Genomic DNA, 21,613 nt, shown 5'->3' with positions numbered 1-21,613 from the left:
GTGGTGGGCATACATGCTGCCAGCTCACAGCTGAAACAGCGAGGGGAGGACAGTAGGTCCCCTGGGCAGCAGGGAAACGTGGTGGCGAGTCGAATCTGCTGCCAGCAAGCAGAGTGGAGCGCCGCGGGCGAGCAGCAGCAGCCAAGGACTGCCACCTGCACCACACCCAACGCCATCACTGTGCTAAGCAATGGCCCCGCCTGGGCCTACCTAGGCAGCAGCGGAGCGGGGGCGGGGGGGGAGCCGCGGGTTGCCGAGACGCGCCTGCGCCTCCGTCTGCCTACGACCGGGCCGCAGATTAGCGCCTCGACAGGAGCCCCAACGACCACCCTCGGCGCTGAGCCGTCCATTACAGGACTGGCTGGACGCGAGGTGAAAGAATGCGCATGCGCGGCCCGCCTGTGCGGGGGAGGTGCGCAACTCGCAGGCGGTGCGGGCGCACTGCGCATGCGCAGCCGTTACCGGCGGGTAAGGGAGGGGCGCCGTGCCCCGGCGATGGCGCGGCGCGTTGTGAAGGGGCTCCTGCTGCTGGAGGCGGCGGGGCTGCTCGGCGCCCTCCTGCTCTACCGTGCAATGGACCGCAGCCAAGGTGTGGCGGGGCGGCCGGGGGTCACACCCCGCCGGGGGAGGGGGCGGCTGCCAGTGCCGCCGTGACAGCGGGAGCTCCTCCACGCGGGGGCCGGCTGAGGCGTCCAAAGCGCCTCACACCGCCACGGCGCGTATGCTGCGTCCGCGCGCGGGTTTTTTAAGAAAACCTGCCGCGTCGGGATCAGTAGTTTGGCTTGTGTTAGTGTAGGTACACAGTAGTCACCTGTTACGCAGATCCTCAAGGACAAGCTGCTATTTTAGTTTTAGAAAACCAAAACCGTGGGGAAACTTTTGAAAGGCAGCATGTGACCACCAGGAAGCAAAGCTGAATTTTGCGCGTTTTAATAGCAACAGCATTGGCTCAACTAGGGACTTAAAAAGGAGAGGCAGGAATTGATCAATCCGCTTATGCCTCGGTCTCACTGGCTCGGTGATTTGACATTTCCTAGGTAGACAACAGACCTGGCTGGCATGAGGCAGCCAGCGTCATCTTCCAGACGATTTAGCTTCAGTCCCTCAAGTCTCTCAGAGTATGACTCAGTGCCTAGGTAACACAAAAATAAGCCAAGCACCAACTTCGTTACTGCAAGGAGATTTGCTCTGCACAACAGTGGCCTTATTTTGCATTCAGGGCTCTGCAGGGTGCAGCGCTGGTTTGACAGACCTGGGCCCCGGCAGGAACAGGCAGCCAGTCCTGCTACCCGCAGGGTCAGCGCGAGCCGAAAGGCAGCTGCTGCTGCGGCTGGGAGGGCACGAGCCCACCCAGTTCAGCAGTAGTGTGGTCTCACACCAAGCTCAAGCTGTACTTCACCTACACTGCATCAGTTTGCATTTGTTAGCCCAGATTCAGGTGCCGGCAGGCTGTTACACTTAAGCTATCTTTATTAAAAAATACCTAACCAAAACATGGAGAACAGAAGTATCGGCCTATCGTGGTAACTTGGTGCTGGGCATTCACGGTTTCTCATTTCTCCCCCTTTTCAGTTCTAGATCCTAGTTCTTATATGCCTCTGCAGAAGATTTTCTTAAGCTGTAGTTCTGTAAGATGCAGTGAGCTCATCTAACAGCTCAGTGTGCTCAGAATGAACCTTTTACCGCTTTCTTTGTGCTAGAACTAGCATTGATAAGATCATTCTATGAGCTGCTGTAAATCATTAAAATAGCATAAAGCTATCATTACATGATTTTCTACTGGATTGCCGGAGCAGCCCACAGAAGGATTCAGTGACCACCTAAAGCTGCGTAAGGAAGCAAAGTAGTTTTCCCGATTTTCATTTGCATGTCAGTCTATGAGAGGCATTCACCTTCATGTGAATCTGTAGCTTGTATTTGGTTATCACAATTGTGAGGAAGCTTGGAAAACTCTGTGATAATAGGGCTGCACATATGAGTAACCTGAATACAGTCTGTGATATAATTTTAAAAAGAAAAAGTACATTCAGATCATGTTATTTAATGGTGGCTGTAACTAAGGAGCTCAGACAAATTTAGGTAAAACCAATCTAGTTAGAAAAATAGTGCATTTAATTATTCATCTTAAAATATGTTGGGTAAACTAACTGATTTATCTTTCTTGTCAGATTTCAGATATACAATGCAGAAGAGGTTTCCATCAATTCTGGAAGGTAGGTTTGTAGCTGTTGGCTTCAGAAGGATGGCAGAGGCTTCTGTTGCATCTTATGTATAAAACCGATTTTATTATTGCTTAAAACTTACCCCAGGAGATGCTGCAGAAGTGTTTATTATTATGCATAGGTGCGGCTGGAGTGTCAGACTGTTGGATAGAGTCCTCAGAACTGGAGCGCTACACATCCAACAAAACTAGCCACAAACTGGCTCACCTTCAGACATGCCTAACTTACAGCTGACATGGATTTTCCTATTTTTTCAGTGTATTACAAATCCAATGAGTGGTCTGGAATTCACGGCATAAGGGAGAATGACCAAATTACATGGTTAAGCAGCAAGAACTGAAGTAAGAAAGATGTGTGATTAATTAAAAAATTATTTTAGAATAATTATTGTAAAAATGTCCACATTAAAACGTCCAGTTCATCTTTTTGATTTCTTGCCTTTGTACTTGTTTTTCAGCCCTCTGTGCCTGAACTGTTTCTTCTTTTTGATGATGCTTTTCACATCCCTATTGTGAAGCCACTTGTCACGCTCTATTTCCCACTGGATCTGTTTGACGTCTGTAAGAGGAAAGGTGAGAAATAAGGAGCCGATGGATACCTCTGACCATCATGTGGAATACAGATGAATCATGTAAAAGTTAAAACTTGGCTACTATATTTATAAATGTTAATAAAGTGCAAGCTGCCCATTTTTTTTGACATCAGAGAAAGTTTCGGTTTTTTCATTTCATAGAACATACCCTACCATCTCAGAATCTCAGAGTTTAAGACCGTTCTTGCCATTGCTTTGTATTTTACTAATGCTAAACACACTTGTGTTAGGAGTACAAAGTGTTTGAGTGCTGCTGTTAACATTTTTCAGGTGACACCAGCAAGACTTGAAAAAGCTCTACAAAGGACTGATTATTCAATCAGTATATACACATTTAATTCATTAGAATTATTTCTGGGAAACTACTTTTGCTTCACCGATATGGCAAGGAAATACTCCGGTAGGTAGGTAAAGACAGCCATGCCTTATGCCTTCCCTTCACAAGAATCCAGGACACTCTCTATCAGAGCAAAATTCACACGAACACTTGACAAACAGCATACTGCCCGTCCTTATTTACAGTGTGAAAGGGCCACAGGATAGCCTCTTCCTCTTTTCTGAAGCCTTATTCACTCCAGTAGTCACAGTTAATATTAGCACTGGGCATCTCTCGTAATTGAAGAAAACTGACTTATGTCTTACTGACACCGAGCTACTGTCCCTACTGTGATTTCTGACCGTGTGTGTTTCTGTTAAAGAAGGTACATCTTTTTAAGTACAGACTCTGAAGAGAAAGAAGTAAAACAGCATTACAACTACCTGATATTTGTAGCATGTACTTACTTGCATTATCTCTGTTGGCCATGGCGTTCATTCCGATATTGTCGAACTTAGACCCAGCATTTTCATCCAGCAGGTAGCCAAACTTTAAAGAGAGAAATTTTAGTATTTTATTACAAAGAAACAGGTAAAATGCTTGATCGCTTTTTGCTAAGCACTGATCAAACTCACCTCTTCTGCAGATGCCAGTATACTGGCATCTTTGAGTTTTCTCTTCTTTCCTCGGTTGGATCCTTCAAACAAAAAGTATTATTCTTACAAGACAGAATTTCAAGTTCACAAAGACACTAAAACAAAGTGTTACCATGTTTTTAATTTTTTTTTTATTTATTTAATGAGACCATCTAAAATAGCTGTGTTAGAAACCTTTATTCTCCACCTCCCCTAAAAAGAAAAAAGGAAAAAAGTTTCCAACCAAGAACTAAATAGAACAAATCTGTGCATCAGGTGTTAGTAATAGATGCACAAACCACCAGTACAACACCATCCTTCCTTCAGAAGTTCCTCCTTCGATTCCCAGTCCTTCAACAGCAGATTGTGACTTTGAATTGAACCTCCCTGGTTGGAGGACAACCTCCTTTTCATTTATGGTTTATTCAAATCTGAACCCAGATCCAAAAGTGTGGATAATCATCTGTACTAAAACCCTCTGATTCCAAAGTTTTCCAGACTGTATTTGTATCAAGCCTTCTCAAACAGAAATCATGGCAGTGTTTCCTTACCTTGAAGTGATCCCACAAAATTTGTATCTTTCTTACTCTTGCCCTTTTTACTGACAGACTTCAATTGCTTGTCATTGTTTGGGTCTGACAGAAAAAAAAAAAAAGATACATCAATCCTTCATTCTCACACTGTGTACAAGTATTTAAAGCACAGCAGGGACTAAAATTTCTTTTTAGGCACATTTGTCATAATGGTCCGAGTCTTTACTTCAAAAAAGTTTAAAACACAGCGCGCACAACCAAATTTGGGATTTCTCCAACCCAGACAATTAAAAATTGGTCAGTGGTGTGCCATTCTCTATGCTTTTTTTTCCTCAGCACCAAAAAGGAATGAAATACGATACTAAGATACATAAAATATGAAGGCTAAAAGCAGGTGTTATGTAAACCTCGCACATCTGCTTGGTAAATTGGGTGAAATGATAATCTCATGAGAGATTAATGTGTTAACAGCTGTATGAATAGTTTACCTCCCCCCACTCTCAAATCATTTTCCTGTGACCTTAAGTTATTAGTTGAAATACTCCATTAATCTGTGTTTTTCCAGCCACATAAAGTGTATACTGTGTAAACTGTGCTTTTCAGTTGAAAAGGTAGTAAAACCATGCAGGTGCAACAATCAAGTTATTATTACAGTGGTAATAAAAATTTGGGTGCATAGCTGTATTAGAAGAATAAGCTGTTACTTATGAGACAGGAATTTAAATAAAAGTTACCTCATCCAAAAAAAAAAAAAAATCAACATTAACTAGGTCTAAAGAAATAAAAAAATTACCAAGCACCAGATTTTTTTTTTCTCTTTGAGATCTTTTAATATTTCTGCCTACTGTAGCCGGTTATTTGTGTGTAAAGCTACTTTTGTTACTGCCAATGTTTTTGGAATGAAAGGAACATGTCTCATTTGCAAGTTTTTATACCCAGGTGCCTAAGTCCCACTCTCACCTAGCAGACTGTGCCAGGAAATGTTTCTCTTAAGAATTCATTGTCCAGAGAAGGAGGAGTTGTCACTTCTTTACTTAAAAGACAAACCTCCCACCTAGGTAACTAAATCTGAATTTATGTATGTAATTACATATTAGATAACCTATTTTTAAAGCTTTTTCTTCTTGTTTTTTGATAATAAGTGGTACTTTACCTAGGCTGTTATCATCATCAGACACATCCATAAATACACCTCCTTCTTCATCCATATCCTCTCCAAAGTCTTCCTCCATACTTCCTAAGGAGACTTCCTCATCATCCAGATCACTGAATTCATCTTCATCATCAGAATCCTCCCAGTCACCACTGGATTCCTCGTTTTTTTGGCCTTTCTTTCCGCCTTTGGTTTTCTTTTTTATATTACTAAAAAAATATGTAACAAGCTTAGCATTTCATTTGGCAAAATACTGTTTGCATCCAGATAACATCTATCTACCGGCGAACACTATGTTAGAAAAGTTCAACATCATTGCAAACTACTTTAAAGGTAGGCTGAGACCTAAGAAACATGTATTATGCACTCAGGTATGTTTTCAACATCAGCATATGGAACTGTATTATAAAAGTCAACCATTTTAAGAAGTTCTAGAGAGAATCCTATTCTGAAATTAACAGAAATGTCAGCTTCAGTATTTTATCTCCTACGTGCCTTTGCTCCTTTTCAGAAAGTCTTTTCTGTAAAACACACAAACTGCTCATATCCCTAGCAACTCTACTAAATGCAGAAATAAGACTACTTTTTTTTTTTTTTTTCCTTAAGAAAAGAAAGGAAACATGGTTCTTCACGTACTAGATGGTTATTTGTTTTTTGTCTCCTCTTTGCTATTTTTTACTCACACCAGTCTGGATCACAAAAATGTTCAGGTTTCACTAGAATTTTAAGCTTTAGTTCTCCTTTCACCTCAAGAAGAAAAGTTTCTGTGCTGATTCGAAAGCAGTACTGCAGATACTTTAAGTAAAAAAGAGGCTACTTAATCATTCACGGTTGGACTCGATGATCTTAAAGGTCTTCTCCAACCTAAATGATTCTATGATTCTATGATTAATGAAACTGCTGACTTCCTGAGAATTGAGGTCTGTGATTCTGGATTCCACAAAGTTTATTTACTGCATTAGGTCCAGTTACAACCAGTCCTTACAGCAGCAGTACCATTATGCTTCATTCTGCTTACTTTTGTACTTGGTAATTCTCAAACAGAAACCTGAGACAATGAAAAACAAGTAAGATTTTACCTTGCTTACTGGCTCACTGCATTGTATAAATAAAATACTACAGGTCTCACGTGTCAAGCCAGCAGACTGTAAGCACCACAGGACCACGATGCACCATTATGGGACACGCAGAAAAGCAGCATTAACCAGCATTCAACTGCTATTGCCTTTTTTGCAAGGTGATACTCTTGAGTCTTTTTGAAAAAGGTCTATCCAATTTTGCAGAGTAAAATTCTATATAGGTATTAAAACAAGAGATGAAAGAACCAATTTAAAGTCTTACCCAGCAAAATCAAGGTCATCCTGGCCAACATCAATGGCATTATCTGCAGCTTCAAATGTATCTGGGGGGGGAAAAATTGTTTATTACTACAAGACAAAGTCAAACAAAGAAATATGGAGTCATTGCAAAATATATTATTTTTAGGTATCATTTTCCTGAATAGTTTATATGATCTGCATCAGTAACAAAGGGCCCTGATACAAAAGGGTTCATACTCCTATAGAAAAGTACTCCACAAAACAGTTACCTAAAGCTAACCAGACTTCTTCTGAAAAAAAATTTTTTTTTGAAAGATAATGTTTTCTTTTATCCAGGATGTAATTTCTGGCCAGAACTAGATGATGCGGGAAGCAGACGGACGCAAATGGACACACAATTGCTCAGTGATTCAAACCTAGTTGGCAGGTGGGATATCACAAGTCTCAAACACTTGCTCCAAGTCAGAGAGAACAAAGACTCAATTAAGATACCCCAAGCAAGTGTCCTGCCAGCTAGCCTGTATGTTCATTTTCAGATTAGAAGTATTCACTGTAATTTTTGACAGAAAAGCAAGCAGACTAGAGGATGAAAGCTCCTATCATTGAATTCACTTAGGAACAAATTGCTATATAAAATAGCAGGTAAAAACAAAATCTGAAAAATTACAACTGTTCTGTTTCAAAGAGTAAATGCTAACATTAGAGGGTCCTTAATTTAAGTTTCTGAATTTATGAAGCAAATTCTCAGAGACAGTCAACTTATTAGTGATACTAACAATAAAACAACAAACACAATTAGTAACAGATTCTTGTCATAACTAAGACCATATTAATTGCGTCACTAAGGAAGAACCCTGCTATGGGAGTTCAGAATTCTCTAAAAATATTGTACAAAACAGTTACGGAGAGCTAATTGGATTTTTTTTTTTTTCAAATACATATATTACTGTGTAAGTAAAATCTGAAATCATAAAATAATGGACATTTTATGGTACACTAACAAATTTAAATTCTGGAACAAATCATACACTAATTCCAAAGCAAACAAAGTACATGCTACAGGAAGAGCTCAGACTACTGCAGAAGTTTGCCAAGGCCCTAGCTGAACAAATAACCTCCTGAAAGATGTTAGGAACGATGAGAGAAACTGTAAGGAAGATTGAAAAAGGCCAAGCAGTAAAGAAAGAATAGAAGCAAATGTTACATGCTGTGAGAAAAAGTTATTTAACTCTCAGACTACATTATGAAAAGAACAAAAAGGCGTGAACTGCCACTCATGAGCTTATGTTCAAAATCAGACAATTTCCAACCATTTGAACAAGCTGAACACTACTGGAGTGGCGAGAGCAAGACCTCTTTTACAAGATGGCCATCCAGCTGGCTTATGTGATGGATAGTATGAACTGCTGGCTGTAGTAGCATAGAATGGGAACTGTAAAGCCAGTTTTCTTCCACGTCCATATTCCTGCATCTGGCTCTTTTATGCAATATAAACTCTAAAAAGGAAAAATTAATAATTTCCAAAAGCAGGAAATACTGGGATAGTTACTGCAAGGAAAAACACAACCTTACCCAATGCTCTTTCAAATTCATCATCATCTACATCTTCCACACTTTCTTCATCATCCTCACGCTTTTGTTTCTCTCTCCTCTTATCAAACTTTGAATAAAATCTGAAATAATACATTGCTCTCAGACACAAAATTACAGGTGATGATCTTTATGACAAGCTTTTTAAAAAAAAAACAAGCTTCAGATTGTTACACGTGTATGTTGCCAGTTGAAAATTGTAAGTAGTGGTTTCAAACACATCTCAAATCAGTGTTATATTCTCTTTATTTTTCAAAGAGTAAGTCACTACTCTAAGACTTAAAACAAAGAAATTTCACAGCCAAAGGTGCCAGAAATTATTTTGAACATAGTGAATTTATAAAAGGGCACAAGAAAGATGTGAAAATCTGCCTTATACTGATAAGGAAGAAAGGATCAATTCAACTTGAATCTAACTGAGGGAAAAAAAAATACATAAAAGAGATTCACCCATTAAGTTCTGTTAAATTTCTCCCCATAGCCCTCCTCTTTTGTGTGCTTAGTTTTACCTTCTGTCAGCCATTTTAAACCACTTTCTCTCCTTCATTTCGTATTAAAGAACCACCAAACACAGAAGGCAATTTTGATTATATACGAGAGCAAGAGTACAGCACTTCATATGGAAGACTTTAAATGTGACTTTAAAAGTTTCAGTCATCTCCAACGTGACAATACTGTTAACTTTTCAGACAAGGGCATGTTTTTAAGCTGCTTTTCTTTAATCTCAAAATTAATACCACTATTTTATTTATTTATTAATATTATATTCCTCAATATTATAATATCAATTAATTAAAATTACTAAGTTCCATTAACCTGATACTTCAAAAAATTTTAAAAGCCCCTACAGCAATTAATATGTTAAACAAAAAAAAAAACCCAAAGTGAATTAAACAAAATAAATGACATTAATTCAAACACTGATTTCCTAGGGAGACACTCACAGGTAACCAGTATTTTGATCTAATAAGAACAAATCTTTGCCAAATGTGTATCACTTCAATTTTAGTGTTACAGCTGCATTTTTATATCATAATCTGAAAGGAAAGCCAACTAAACGGAAAGAACTATGAATAATAAAAAAAAACCCACACAGAAAACTAGCTCCTCTGACTTTTTTTGCATTGTTCCATTCTAATAAGCTTTGATGCTAATAACATAAACAAGGTATATTCCTGGTTTTTTTTAAACATACGTCTAATGCATAAGAATTACAACCCACAAGACATTCATCATTACCCATTTATTACAACATCAGCTTACTTAATTTCAGACTACAAGCACTGATTGCCTTTGTTCTTAAAGGATATTCTTTCCTAAGCACTTTTGACAAATGTTGAAATTATGTTCTAAGGAAAGTACTATCATCACAAGTCACTCAAATTAACCACATTTTGCAAACACTTGGAATACCAGAGAGTACTTATGAAATGTAATGGGGTTTGATGGCATTGCATTAAAAAGCATTTAAAATGAATGTTTACAAGTATTTCATTACCTGTGAAAAAACACTTCATCCACTGGGATTTTGCTTTCATCTTTGGCACGGAACTCCTTACTGTTCACTGCAAAAACAAAAAAAGAACTGATTTTACCTCAAGTTGAAATGACCGTTATTCTTTTAAAAGATTAAACAGCATGCACAGACAGAAGTACGCAGATAGATACCCAGTGTCATTCGTTAAATAAAGTGGAGCTCATCTCAAAACCTCTTCAAATTAACAGTTCTCAGTGATACAGATACTTAGATGTGAGCAGAGCCTAAGGAAAAACTCAAGAGGCATAGCTCTAACCAGGTTCTAATTTATGTATCAGCAAGGGAAGTCTTGCAATCACCTAGAGCAGGAATGTATTTTAAAAAAAGAAAAAAAAATGTAGGAAATAAGATAAACTCGCTGTCATGCACTAAGACACTGGAACTGCTTCTGCTCAGCACTCCTGGCAGTAGAAATGCCTGTCAGCAGCTGCAAGGCAGGGCCGTACAGCAGCCGAGCATGTTGAAGAAGGGATCAAGCCTCACCCTGCCTCCACTTTTGAGGAACTGAGGCAAAATACGACACTACAACAGCAGATCGACTAGGGTATTGATCAGGTTCCCTGTGGAGAAGCTTTTTACCCTCATACATTCCCCTTCCCTCCTTCACCTCAGAAGTAAATCCAAGTAGAAAGAGCTACTGATTCTCTCAGTGGGCACAGATTGTAATATTTTCTAAGTGACAAGGGTCCAAGTTTCTGAAACCAGATCAGCATACTTACAGAAGGACTCTTCAAATGGAGTTCTGAGATTTGCAATCTCATTTCTCTAAGCCTCAGCAGAGATCAGCTACATGCAACAAGTGCAGATTTTTGTATCCATATTAATATATACATATTTCTGTACCAGATGTTTCATTTGTAGAACACTTAAATTCCTCAAATCCAGTTCTAAATGCTCAGTCTGCTCCTTCAACTCAGAATAAACTAAAGAATGCAATAAACAAACTGTACCTTCAAATGCATTCTAGGTAAAAATTCCTACTTTAAGCTTTAATAGCCATAAAACCATGCATCAGTAAAGGTACATCAGCTAATCTGTGTAAGTAAAACCCCTGTGCAACACAAAAGACCCAAAGTTAGAGGAAAGCACATTGCTGGGAATGTTAGAGATTCCACAGAGGATGGTACCTCTTCTGTCCTCAAGCACGTTTTACTGATGGTTTACCCTGATTTTTTAACTCCTGGTTCTTACCACCAAATCCTGCCCTTAATCGTTGGAAACAGTGGGACTAGACAAAAGGCAGCCTCTTTCTGGAGGCAGAAAGGCTCTTAGCAAAATAACAGTGCCAAAGATACCTTACACTAATCCTAACAATAGCTGCAGCTGGGGCATTGTATGGAGTAATCCATATCATTTAATGAAAGAGCTTAATGTTATTTAAATCATTATATAAATCCATTTTCTGAGATTTTAAGTCATTTTTCAATCAAAATGAGCAGAATAAAAGTGGTTATATGATAACTTGGAAACAAATAAAACCATCAACAGCACAATACTACTATATTAACTACTGCTAGATCAGCATATGTTTTAAAGATTTTTATATAATCTTAGATATTTTTAAGAACTTTAAAAAAATATTATTCGTAAAACTAGGATGCCAGACATAAGAATGGCATGTTTGTGAGCAGAAAATTTAGTTAGTATTTTATAAATTCGTGTGCTTCTGGGGTTAGTACGCTAACAGATTGCTCTCCTAACTAGAAATATCATTAGCTGGAATAAATTCTAAGGCTTTTTTTAGCCTTTTTTCCCCCCATAGCGGGTCACATTGCCAGCTACAAGCAAATTTGTAACAATGTTCTGAACTTTTTATAAAAGATTGCAAATCTACTCTTTACCCAGGGGGTTTATTTCCTCTTGGGAGGATGCAGGAAAAAGATAACTTAGCATAAGAGAATGTATAGGAAGCATATGCAGGTCATAGCAAAAATAGCACAGAAAACAAAGCATGCAGTTTTCAGTAGCTCTGTCCTTTGCTGTTATGCATTTCTTAATGGGATGGCTAAACAGAAGGTATGATCTTTATCATGCATTGCTTAAAAAAAAAGGAACTACTACAATAGAAAGTAATTGACAATTAGGGGGGAAAAACAGAGAGAAAAGAAAGATCTTAAAAAAAATTTGGTGTGTAGCCAAGTGCTACAGTAGAAGACAAAGTGTTTTCCTACTCGAGAGGCTAACAGTTGAAGTAACTGACTTTCTCTGTGTCATTTGGCCCCTCACTACAAGGACATGGAGGTGCTGGAGCGTGTCCAGAGAAGGGCCACGAAGCTGGTGAAGGGTCTGGAGAACAAGTCTTATAGGAGCCCCTGAGGGAACTGCGACTGTTTAGTCTGGAGGAGGCTAAGGGGAGACCTTACCGTGCTCTACAACTACCTGGAAGGAGGTGGTGGCGAGGTGGGTGTTGGTCTCTTCTGCCAAGGAACTAGTGATAGGACAAGAGGAAATGGCCTCAAGTTGCGCCAAGGGAGGTTTAGACTGGACATTAGGAAAAATTTCTTCACTGAAAGAGTGGTCAAGCCTTGGAACAGGCTGCCCAGGGAAGTGGTTGAGTCACCATCCCTGGAAGTATTTAAAATAGACACGGAGACGTGGCGCTTAGGGACATGGTTTAGTGGGCATGGTGGTGTTGGGTTGATGGTTGGACTCGATGATCTTAGAGGTCTTTTCCAACCTTAATGATTCTATGATTTGTTCTTAAAATGATTCAACAGAAACAAAGTTTCAGCTGTGGAGATCCCATGCACCCTTAAAAGAAGATTAGACCTGATCCTGAACATCAGGCACCACCACTGCACCCCTGATGGACAGCACTTTCCTTTATTGCCAACAGACAATAGATAGCGCAGATGACACACGTCTACAACAACCAGCCAAGAATTTTTTAGCCATCACAATCTTAACTGAAAAGGGGCTGGTTTACTGTCGTGGTTTAACCCAGCAAGCAGCCAAACACGACGCAGCCACTCACTCACTCCCCTCACCTTCCCCCCAGTGGGATGGGGAAAGAATCGGAAGGGTAAGAGTGAGAAAAACTCATGGGTTGAGATGAAGACAGTTTAATAGAACAGAAAAGGGAAAATAATAATAATAATAATAATAATAATAATAATAATAATAATAATAATAATAGAATATACAAATTAGTGATGCACAATGCAATTGCTCACCACCCACACTGACCGATAATCGAGTGGCGATCGTTACTTCCTGGATCACGCCTATCATTCATATACTGAACATGATGTCACATGGTATGGAATACCCGTTGGCCAGCTGGGCCAGCTGTCCCGGCTATGCTCCCTCCCAGCCTCTTCCAGAGCATGGAAGCTGAATGTCCTTGACTAGCCCTGCTAGCCAGGGTACTTAGCAACAACTAAAAACATCAGTGTGTTATCAACATTCTTCTCATACTAAATCCAAAACACAACGTTAAGAAGAAATTTAACCCTATCCCAGCCGAAACCAGGACACTTACCTGCAAGATTCTGCGTATCTTTCATAAACTGCTTCTTCTTCGGCTGCATTACCACACTGCTGGTGTTTTCTGTAGCAGAACATAAATCAGAAACAAATTACTTTACTACTATTGATGCAAAACTGTGAGGAGTGAGCGATACACCAGAGGGTTTTGCTGCCATCCATAAGGACCTCAAAAGGCTGGAGAAATGGGCTGACACGAACTTCATGCAGCTCAACAAGGGGAAGTGCAAAGTCCTGCACCTGGGGAGGAACAATCCCATGCACCAGATACATGCTGGGGGCTGCCCAGCTGGAAAGCAGCTTGGGAGAAAAGACCCTGGGTGTCGTGGTGGACACCAAGTTGACCATGAGCCAGCAATGTGCCCCTGCAGCAAAAAAGGCTAACAGTATCCTTGGCTGCATTAGGTGGAGTGTTCCCAGCGGGTGGAGGGAGGTGGTCCTTCCCCTCTACTCAGCACTGGTGAGACCACACCTGGAGTGCTGTGTCCACATCTGGGCTCCCCAGTACAAGGCAGACGTGGGCATACTGGAGAGAGTCCAGCAAAGGGCCACTAAGATGATGAAGGGACTGGAGCATCTCTTCTGTGAAGAAAGGTTGAAAGAACTAAGATTGTTCAGCTTGGAGTAGAGGAGGCTCAGGGAGATCTCATCAATGTATATAAATACCTGAAGGGAGGGTGTAAAGAAGACAGAGCCAGGCACTTTTCAGTGGTGCCCATGACAGAGCAGGAGGTGATGGGCACAAACTGAAACACAGGAGGCTCCATCTGAACATCTGGAAACACTTTTTCACTGTGAGAACAACTGTGCGCTGGCACGGGTTGCCCAGAGAGGCAGTGGAGTCTCCATTCTTGGAGACATTCAAAAGCCATCTGGACAGCCTGGGCAGCCTGCTCTATGTGGCCCTGATTGAGCAGATGACCTTCAGAGGTCCCTTCCAACCTCAACCATTCTGTAGTCTTTACATTCCCCTATCACTTTGCTTATTCTGCTAGGTCAGCAATTTCTGCACTGTGGATGTGAGAGGCAGCAGTACGTGATTGTCAGCTGGTTCTGTGTTGCAGACATCTCTCTTGCAGCCCTGAAGACTGATCCCACTCCTCTGTTGCACCACATGCACCCCGAATACTTGACAAGCACAAAGGGTTACTTGGCAATCTGAGAGAAAAAGAGTTTGGTCACTATAAATAATCAAGATCATATGTACAGAGAAGTTTGTACCTTTGCCTTTATGGAGTTTGGGATTTCTGTACACAAAGCGGTCCAAGAATCTCATTAATGTGAAATCCTGCAAAGGGTCACCGGAGTACTGAATGTGATTTCCCTGAAAGAAGAAAAAAACCAAAAATCATTAAGGTCTTCATTTTAGAAAGATAGCAACTAAACACAGAGGACTCAAACAGTCCAAGAACAACATTAAACCACACTTTGAGAAGACAAAGACTTGGGGATACTTCATCACATAAGTCTGACCAGCTAATACACTCCTGTACAGGTTGTTATTTTTGGAATTTCAATATTTTCTTAACTAAAAAACACCTCCTTCACTTTGTTTCAATGATGAACTGCCTTGCAATGTAATGTGCTAATAGCAGTTAATACTCAACACTATTTGGATACCGTATTTTCTAATGGAAATACATATTTTAAATACGCATTTGTGTAAGTTTGAGTATTTTTGGCATGATACTACAACAGTATTAAGAAAGAATTTGTTCCAACAGCAGGGTTCCCCACATAAAAACCCCATGTTAAATAAAAAGATAGACCAAAATTCTAAAAAAGCTTTAAGAATCATGTAATACCCATATTTCTACCAAGTTAATTACTTCTGTGAGCAGTCTCTTTTACATAAAACACTTAAATTCCATGAAAAGCTTTGTGTTTGAGTGTATGTTACAGTGCTGCAGAGCTGCTAGTTACCTGCAGAGTGCAAGGAGGCTTTATAATGTATTTTTTCAAATGGCAAAAGACAGCTGACATAAAAATCAAACTTCAAAGCTACAGACTAGTAAAAACACTTACTTCTAGAATCGTTTTTGCGAATAGGGCCACAGATGGATGAAAATGTTCAGAAAGCTGAAAAACACGAATCATTTATTTATTTCTACTTTAAAAATAAACGCAATCATTACTCATGTTGACGTATCGGACTCCTGACACCACCACTATGTCATAAGGCCACTCTGTAACTCACCAAGTAACACACAGAAGCATGTAGTAGTGCAAGGCTGATGTGCTCTGCCCTTGAACAACTGAAGAACTTCAAGTTCTAATCTTTTGTTTGCATTAACTAAATACATTCTCACTTACAATTTTATTTGTATTTATTTTTATTTGTATTTATTTTTATTTTATTTGTATTTATTTTATTTTATTTGTATTTATTTTATTTTATTTGTATTTATTTTATTTGTATTTATTTTATTTGTATTTATTTTATTTGTATTTATTTTTATTCTCACTTACAATTTTATTTGCAGACGACACCAAGTTGGGCGGGAGTGTTGATCTGCTGGAGGGTAGGAAGGCTCTGCAGAGGGACCTGGACAGGCTGGATCCATGGGCCGAGGCCAACTGTATGAGGTTCAACAAGGCCAAGTGCCGGGTCCTGCACTTGGGTCACAACAACCCCACGCAACGCTACAGGCTTGGGGAAGAGTGGCTGGAAAGCTGCCCAGAGGAAAAGGACCTGGGGGTGCTGGTTGACAGCCGGCTGAACATGAGCCGGCAGTGTGCCCAGGTGGCCAAGAAGGCCAATGGCATCCTGGCCTGTATCAGAAATAGTGTGGCCAGCAGGAGTAGGGAGGTGATCGTGCCCCTGTACTCGGCACTGGTGAGGCCGCACCTCGAATACTGTGTTCAGTTCTGGGCCCCTCACTACAAGAAGGACATGGAGGTGCTGGAGCGTGTCCAGAGGAGGGCAACGAAGCTGGTGAAGGGCCTGGAGCACAAGCCTTACGAGGAGCGGCTGAGGGAACTGGGGTTGTTTAGCCTGGAGAAGAGGAGGCTGAGGGGAGACCTCATCGCGCTCTACAACTACCTGGAAGGAGGTTGTAGCGAGGTGGGTGTTGGTCTCTTCTCCCAAGTAACTAGCGATAGGACGAGAGGAAATGGCCTCAAGTTGCGCCAAGGGAGGTTTAGACTGGACATTAGGAGAAATTTCTTTACTGAAAGAGTGGTCAGGCCTTGGAACAGGCTGCCCAGGGAAGTGGTGGAGTCACCATCCCTGGAAGTATTTAAAAGACGTTTAGATGAGGCCCTTAGGGACATGGTGTAGTGGACATGGTGTGTTGGGTTGACGGTTGGACACGATGATCTTAGAGGTCTTTTCCAACCTTAATGATTCTATGATTCTATGATTCTGTGATTTAATTCAACACTAAAAAGCTTTAGTGGTACAAAGCTAAGATCCAAAAGTCAAAAAGATTATTATTGTCCAAATCTCCACTTAAAAATTCCTGTTCTCTACTTCGGAGTATCAGCATTGTATGCAACATATACAAGCTTAAAGCTGAACGATGTGTCAGCTTTAACCTTTCTGTTATGTTACCCAGGTAGCTACTCCAAGAATAACCAAGTTAATTTTCTTCTCTCAATACAAGGGCCCATACTAAGAAACACAGTAATCGGCAACATAGAATGCCTTACCTTCTTCAGTTCCCAAAGGCTTGTACTTTCAGCACCACAGTATAAAGGACTTCGGTGCATAGGATCATATGAAGCTCCGCTCTTCCTGCCTGAGGGGCAAAGGAGAAGAAAACAACTTAAATTTTCTCAGGCAACTTTACGGGAACATTATTTTCATTTCACCATGACAGTAATGCTGCCCATCATTATTAGCTGGACAGGTCACAGGTTCATTCAGCTGCCCTTCCCCAGTGTCTGATCAGGCGCACAGGTGAGTTCCTACATGCTTCTGAGGAAGCTCCTGAAAACCCCTGCTCGGTTCCAAAAGGTCCTCAGGAAAGACTGAAACTAGAAGCAGGTTCAAAGCTAGATGAATTGTTCTAGCAAGCTTCACAAGCGAATGAGCAGTTACACATCCTAACCTTGGCTACATTGCTCTGAAGGTGTTTGAACATGGAAGCAAAAAATCCCGAGCCTGTTCATTCCTTAGGCACAAATGCAATAAACTGCATAAAGTGAAATACATTAGCAGATTCAGTCTCTTCATCACTGCTAAGCTAACAGATAAAGGAAAATTATTCTGACCGATTGCTTTGAATCAAACCTCAATTTGAGGAACTAAAATAATGTTTTAATCGCTTAATTTTACAACAAGTCTTGATCAACACGTCACTTTAACGGAATGTTAGAAGTTAAATGAATTATATTTTCTTACTAATTTACCTCCCATATTCAGGTGATGCACCCACGAGGCTGCTGAATTTGAATTGTTTGTTTTAGCAGAACTTTCCGTTGTGCTCCTCTCTTCACCTTCTACTTCTTTGTCTGCATCCACAAGTTTTTCCTCATCCTCTTCAGCCTCTTCTTGATCCTTAAAGCACTCTTCATCATCCGACTCCTAGCAACAAAAAATATTACCAAACAGCTTTTCCTTTCCAGTTTTATTCTGATTTATTAGAAAAATGCACATATAGTGCTTAAGAAGCTACTTACAAAAATATAAACGAATGATGGCCAATGTTTAAGCAATACATATTTTTGGCCTTGATACAGGACTTAAAATTGAACTTTACAGCTTACATCTCACAACTGTAATGGTCCCTCCCCACCTGAAGAATGAAAAAAAAAAAGCCAGTCCTGCCTAGCTACCCTGCAGACAGAAGAAACAAACAGGCCGTGTTTTGACAAAGTTTTTGGGTGAAGAATGTTCACTTGCTTACTTATACAGCATTTAGCAAAATAATCCTCTCTCCATGAATGAAATCCATAGGACCCGCTAGAATGCTTAAAACACCTTCATCTATGCAGACTTTTAATGTAGTTATAATTGTTCAAGTGCTTTCTCCCATAACATAATATACTAGCAAACCCTCAGGTTACTAATAAACAGGTTAGGGAAAGGTGCTTATGAAAACAGCTCTTATTGAAAAAACAATGAGATAAAGAAATCATCTTATACCGCATGATCCTGTAACTGGACCCTTAACTCTGGTTTTACTTTCAGAAGTTCAGACAGAAGGTAGAGGGTTCCACAAATGAAGGGTGGCATTTGTCCACAAGTGACTTGAAGTAATCTCTTCACAAAGGCCTTCACGCGCCGTAACACTACATCTGCCTTCAGAGATTTATAAACAAGATTAAGAAACATGGATGGCTTCGAGCAGGTTGCTAAAGCAGGATCTAGAAGCTTCCTGTAGAAAACACAGCAGAAAATATTGCTGATTATCATAATGCACGTAGAAGAGTAATTGCTATTAACAACAATCATCTACCTTTTTCAGAGTGCCATCTAAAAGACCAGTGACAGCTTGTTCCCCAATACTCAAAACCATTACAATCAACTCTGAACTGTCAACAGTTGTGTAATAATTCCAGCTATATATGAGACACTGATGTTTTAAAAAAACCCTGTACCAGTAAACAAAAAAAAACTGTAAGAAAATATAAAGAAACTGAGTTCAACGGAAACCATTCAAAATTTCAGATATTCAAAGTGAGAAACTAATCTGATTTATTCAGATGTTCAAAAAATAGAAAGAAAATGGTTAGCAATTGGCATGCTTCACAACCAGACCAGACATCTGTGTTGGCAAGTTCATTTTCTACTCCACCTTTTTTCCAGGCTGCCAGGCACAGGAAGGCCCCTAAATACATTGCATGTTCTGGGGGAACTTGAGTTCCCTTTTTAAAAAATCAGCAACTTCCCTTTGGTCTACTAAACAGAAGCCTGCAAGGATCCTACAAAGAGTCTAAACAGTCAGCTGGGACAAAAAAGAGATACTTTTATAATATAAGGCTTTCCAACTACACCAATTAAATCATCTAAAGAATTCGTTAACATAATATTCTCCCGCACCCCCACAAAAAAAGGAAACAAGGTTTTGGGCTACTACGTGACTAAACCACAATACCTGTAAAAGTGATTTCAGAAGAAGTAGTTATCTATTAGTTTCAAATAATACCTGGAATTAATATATGCCACCGGAAAATAGTGCAAAGGATGAAATGCGTATGTTGTGTTCTCAGAATCTATCACTACTATTTGTTTTATCCCCATGTTAAGTCAATGAAATCACATGCTTTTTCTTCCAGCTCGTACAAAAGGTCAGAAATTTTTACCCAATGAGACGCAAACCTTGCAAGATCTTAAAAGCAAAAAAAGTGTTTCTACAACTTTAAATTAATGGTGACTACCTCATAAAATTAAATTTATATAAAAAATGCAGACTTGTCACTTACTTGTATAGTGCTGTGTAGTACCTATCCGACACAGTCTGCTGAGAGTCCATCACTTGAAACAGTAACATCAGGGCCTGGACACTGGTGCCGAAGTTCACAAGATGCAGAACTTTAAACAACGTGTCCATTTGTTCTTTCACTTTCTCATCACCGGTCTCAGCATAAGGGTAAGCTCTGTTTACCCCGCAAAGAAGAGCACTGAGCATTTTGGATTCAACGTCTTTTTTCTTAATGCAGTTCCGAAAAAAGCAAAAGTACAAAGTTATCAGTTTGTTAGCCAACGCACTTTCTTCATGACTGAGGACTATCTGATTTAGAAAGCAAATGGCATAATATTGAGTCTTCACATTAATGTTTGACCGGTACAAAAGCCTCTCCACCTCACTGCACACGACTCCCTTCATATTTGGATGCTTGTTAAGTAATGTCTCCAAAAGATAAGAGGCTTTGGTGGCGATTTTGTTCTGAGGGTCTCCCAGTTTATTTACCAGCTGAACAAGCAGAACTTTCTCCTGCTCAGGCTTGTTACAGAGAAGCTCGTGGGCAACCGCCAGTGCTCGGGATTTCGTTGCCGTCAGAGAATCATGACTCAGTGTTTCTAACGCTTGCACAAACTCTGCCACCTGTAGCTTCAGGTGATGCTCAAAGTACCACAGTATCAACCGTCTGTCTCTTGAATCCCTGTTGCCACTCGACATCTTCTCTATGTTGTTAAATGGTCGCTGCGAGAAAGACCATAATTTTCGATTGTCTGGTAAGAGATCTGAAATTAGAAGCTCCTTGAATGTATCCAAAGCCATAAGGCTCTGATGCCTGCTGCCCTTTTTCTTTATGAGGTTGACCAAGTTCTCAACAAACTGGAGACTGTGGACAGCACTGTCCTGAATGAGAAGGGTCATGGCTGCCATCCTGTCAGCCAAGGTACCCGATGACACAACAGTTTTCATCCACGCCGAAGAGGCCCCCTTCTGATAATCTGTCTTATTCTTATACAGATCTGTCTCATGATGGTACAGCTTTTGGGCCAAAGCCTTGTACTTGGACAGAAGCGCCTGATTTTGTGGCTCTGAAGAGAATTCATTGGTGTATTCTAGATCGTACCATTTGCCCCCTGGTTTGATCAGTATCACTTGCCTAGCTTGAAATTCAAAATCTTCTTCCAGTCTATCTTTCTTTGCTGAAAGGTGCTGGTCCTGATCACCACCAGTTTGCTCCTTCTTGCTGTCTTTCACACCACTTGCCTTTTCCTTGACTTTTCTTCCTTTTTTCCCTTCTAACAAAGGATGGTTAGTTTCTTTCTTGCTTTTCTCTTTCTTCGGGGGCTTCTCTTTCTCCTCGCTGCCGCCACCGTCCTCCTCCCCCTCCTCCACTACCAGGCAAGTTTTCGCATACTTGCCGAGCCCCAGGGAGCTGACGAACGTCTCCAGCTCCCCTTCCTTCAGGTCGTCGATCGCGTCCTTCTTGCCACCGTCCACCATCTCCTCCGCCTCGTCCACGGCGCACAGCATCAGGTAGTCTTGCTGCGGGCGGCAGCGCACGGCCGTTACAGGCGGACCCGGCGCCCAACGGCTCCCCCCACCGCCCCCCCACACCCCGCGCCCCACAGGGGCCCGTCCCAGGGCGGCGCGGCCGCCACGTGCTCCCGCTCCCTCCCGCCCGCCCCCCCTTACCTTGGTGCCACCGAGGCGCAACACCTCGTCCAGTGTGAAGCCTTCGGCATCTTCTTCTTCATCGTCGTTGTCCTCCTCCTCGCCGCCGCCGCCGCCCGCCTCCTTCGGGTCCCTCACGCCGAAGTCCCACAGCGCCGCCATCGCCACTCGCCGGAAGTTCCGTCCGCATGCGCGGTGCGCGCTTCCGGCCC

General features: G+C 41.0%; 2 protein-coding genes across 3 annotated transcripts; one reads left to right on the top strand and one right to left on the bottom strand.

Annotated features, from left to right (window-relative positions):
• The first annotated feature begins 432 nt into the window (after positions 1-432).
• CEBPZOS (CEBPZ opposite strand) lies at positions 433-2,932 on the top strand. Its single transcript, XM_075146635.1, has 4 exons — positions 433-589; positions 2,169-2,213; positions 2,480-2,563; positions 2,680-2,932. The coding sequence occupies exons 1-3, from the start codon at positions 448-450 to the stop codon at positions 2,560-2,562; spliced, it is 270 nt and encodes an 89-aa protein (XP_075002736.1). The 5' UTR covers positions 433-447; the 3' UTR covers position 2,563; positions 2,680-2,932.
• On the bottom strand, positions 2,090-21,599 carry CEBPZ (CCAAT enhancer binding protein zeta). Of its 2 annotated transcripts, none has more exons than XM_075146627.1 (16): positions 21,423-21,599; positions 19,753-21,272; positions 18,473-18,704; positions 17,737-17,911; positions 17,035-17,123; positions 15,409-15,462; positions 14,605-14,707; positions 13,379-13,447; positions 9,859-9,925; positions 8,343-8,443; positions 6,793-6,853; positions 5,452-5,660; positions 4,317-4,400; positions 3,766-3,827; positions 3,598-3,679; positions 2,090-2,780 (listed from the first exon to the last, which is right to left on the bottom strand). In XM_075146627.1, exons 1-16 carry the CDS (start codon positions 21,561-21,563, stop codon positions 2,641-2,643), a joined length of 3,189 nt encoding a protein of 1,062 aa, XP_075002728.1. In that variant the 5' UTR covers positions 21,564-21,599; the 3' UTR covers positions 2,090-2,640. The 2 variants fall into 2 exon arrangements, with proteins under 2 accessions (XP_075002728.1, XP_075002729.1); XM_075146628.1 differs by having other exon boundaries at positions 19,753-19,979; positions 21,423-21,592.
• Positions 21,600-21,613: the final 14 nt, after the last annotated feature.

The sequence above is a fragment of the Calonectris borealis genome, chromosome 3, assembly GCF_964195595.1.
Source record: "Calonectris borealis chromosome 3, bCalBor7.hap1.2, whole genome shotgun sequence".
Taxonomy (NCBI): Eukaryota; Metazoa; Chordata; class Aves; order Procellariiformes; family Procellariidae; genus Calonectris; species Calonectris borealis.
This window is presented reverse-complemented; position numbering and strand designations above follow the sequence as displayed.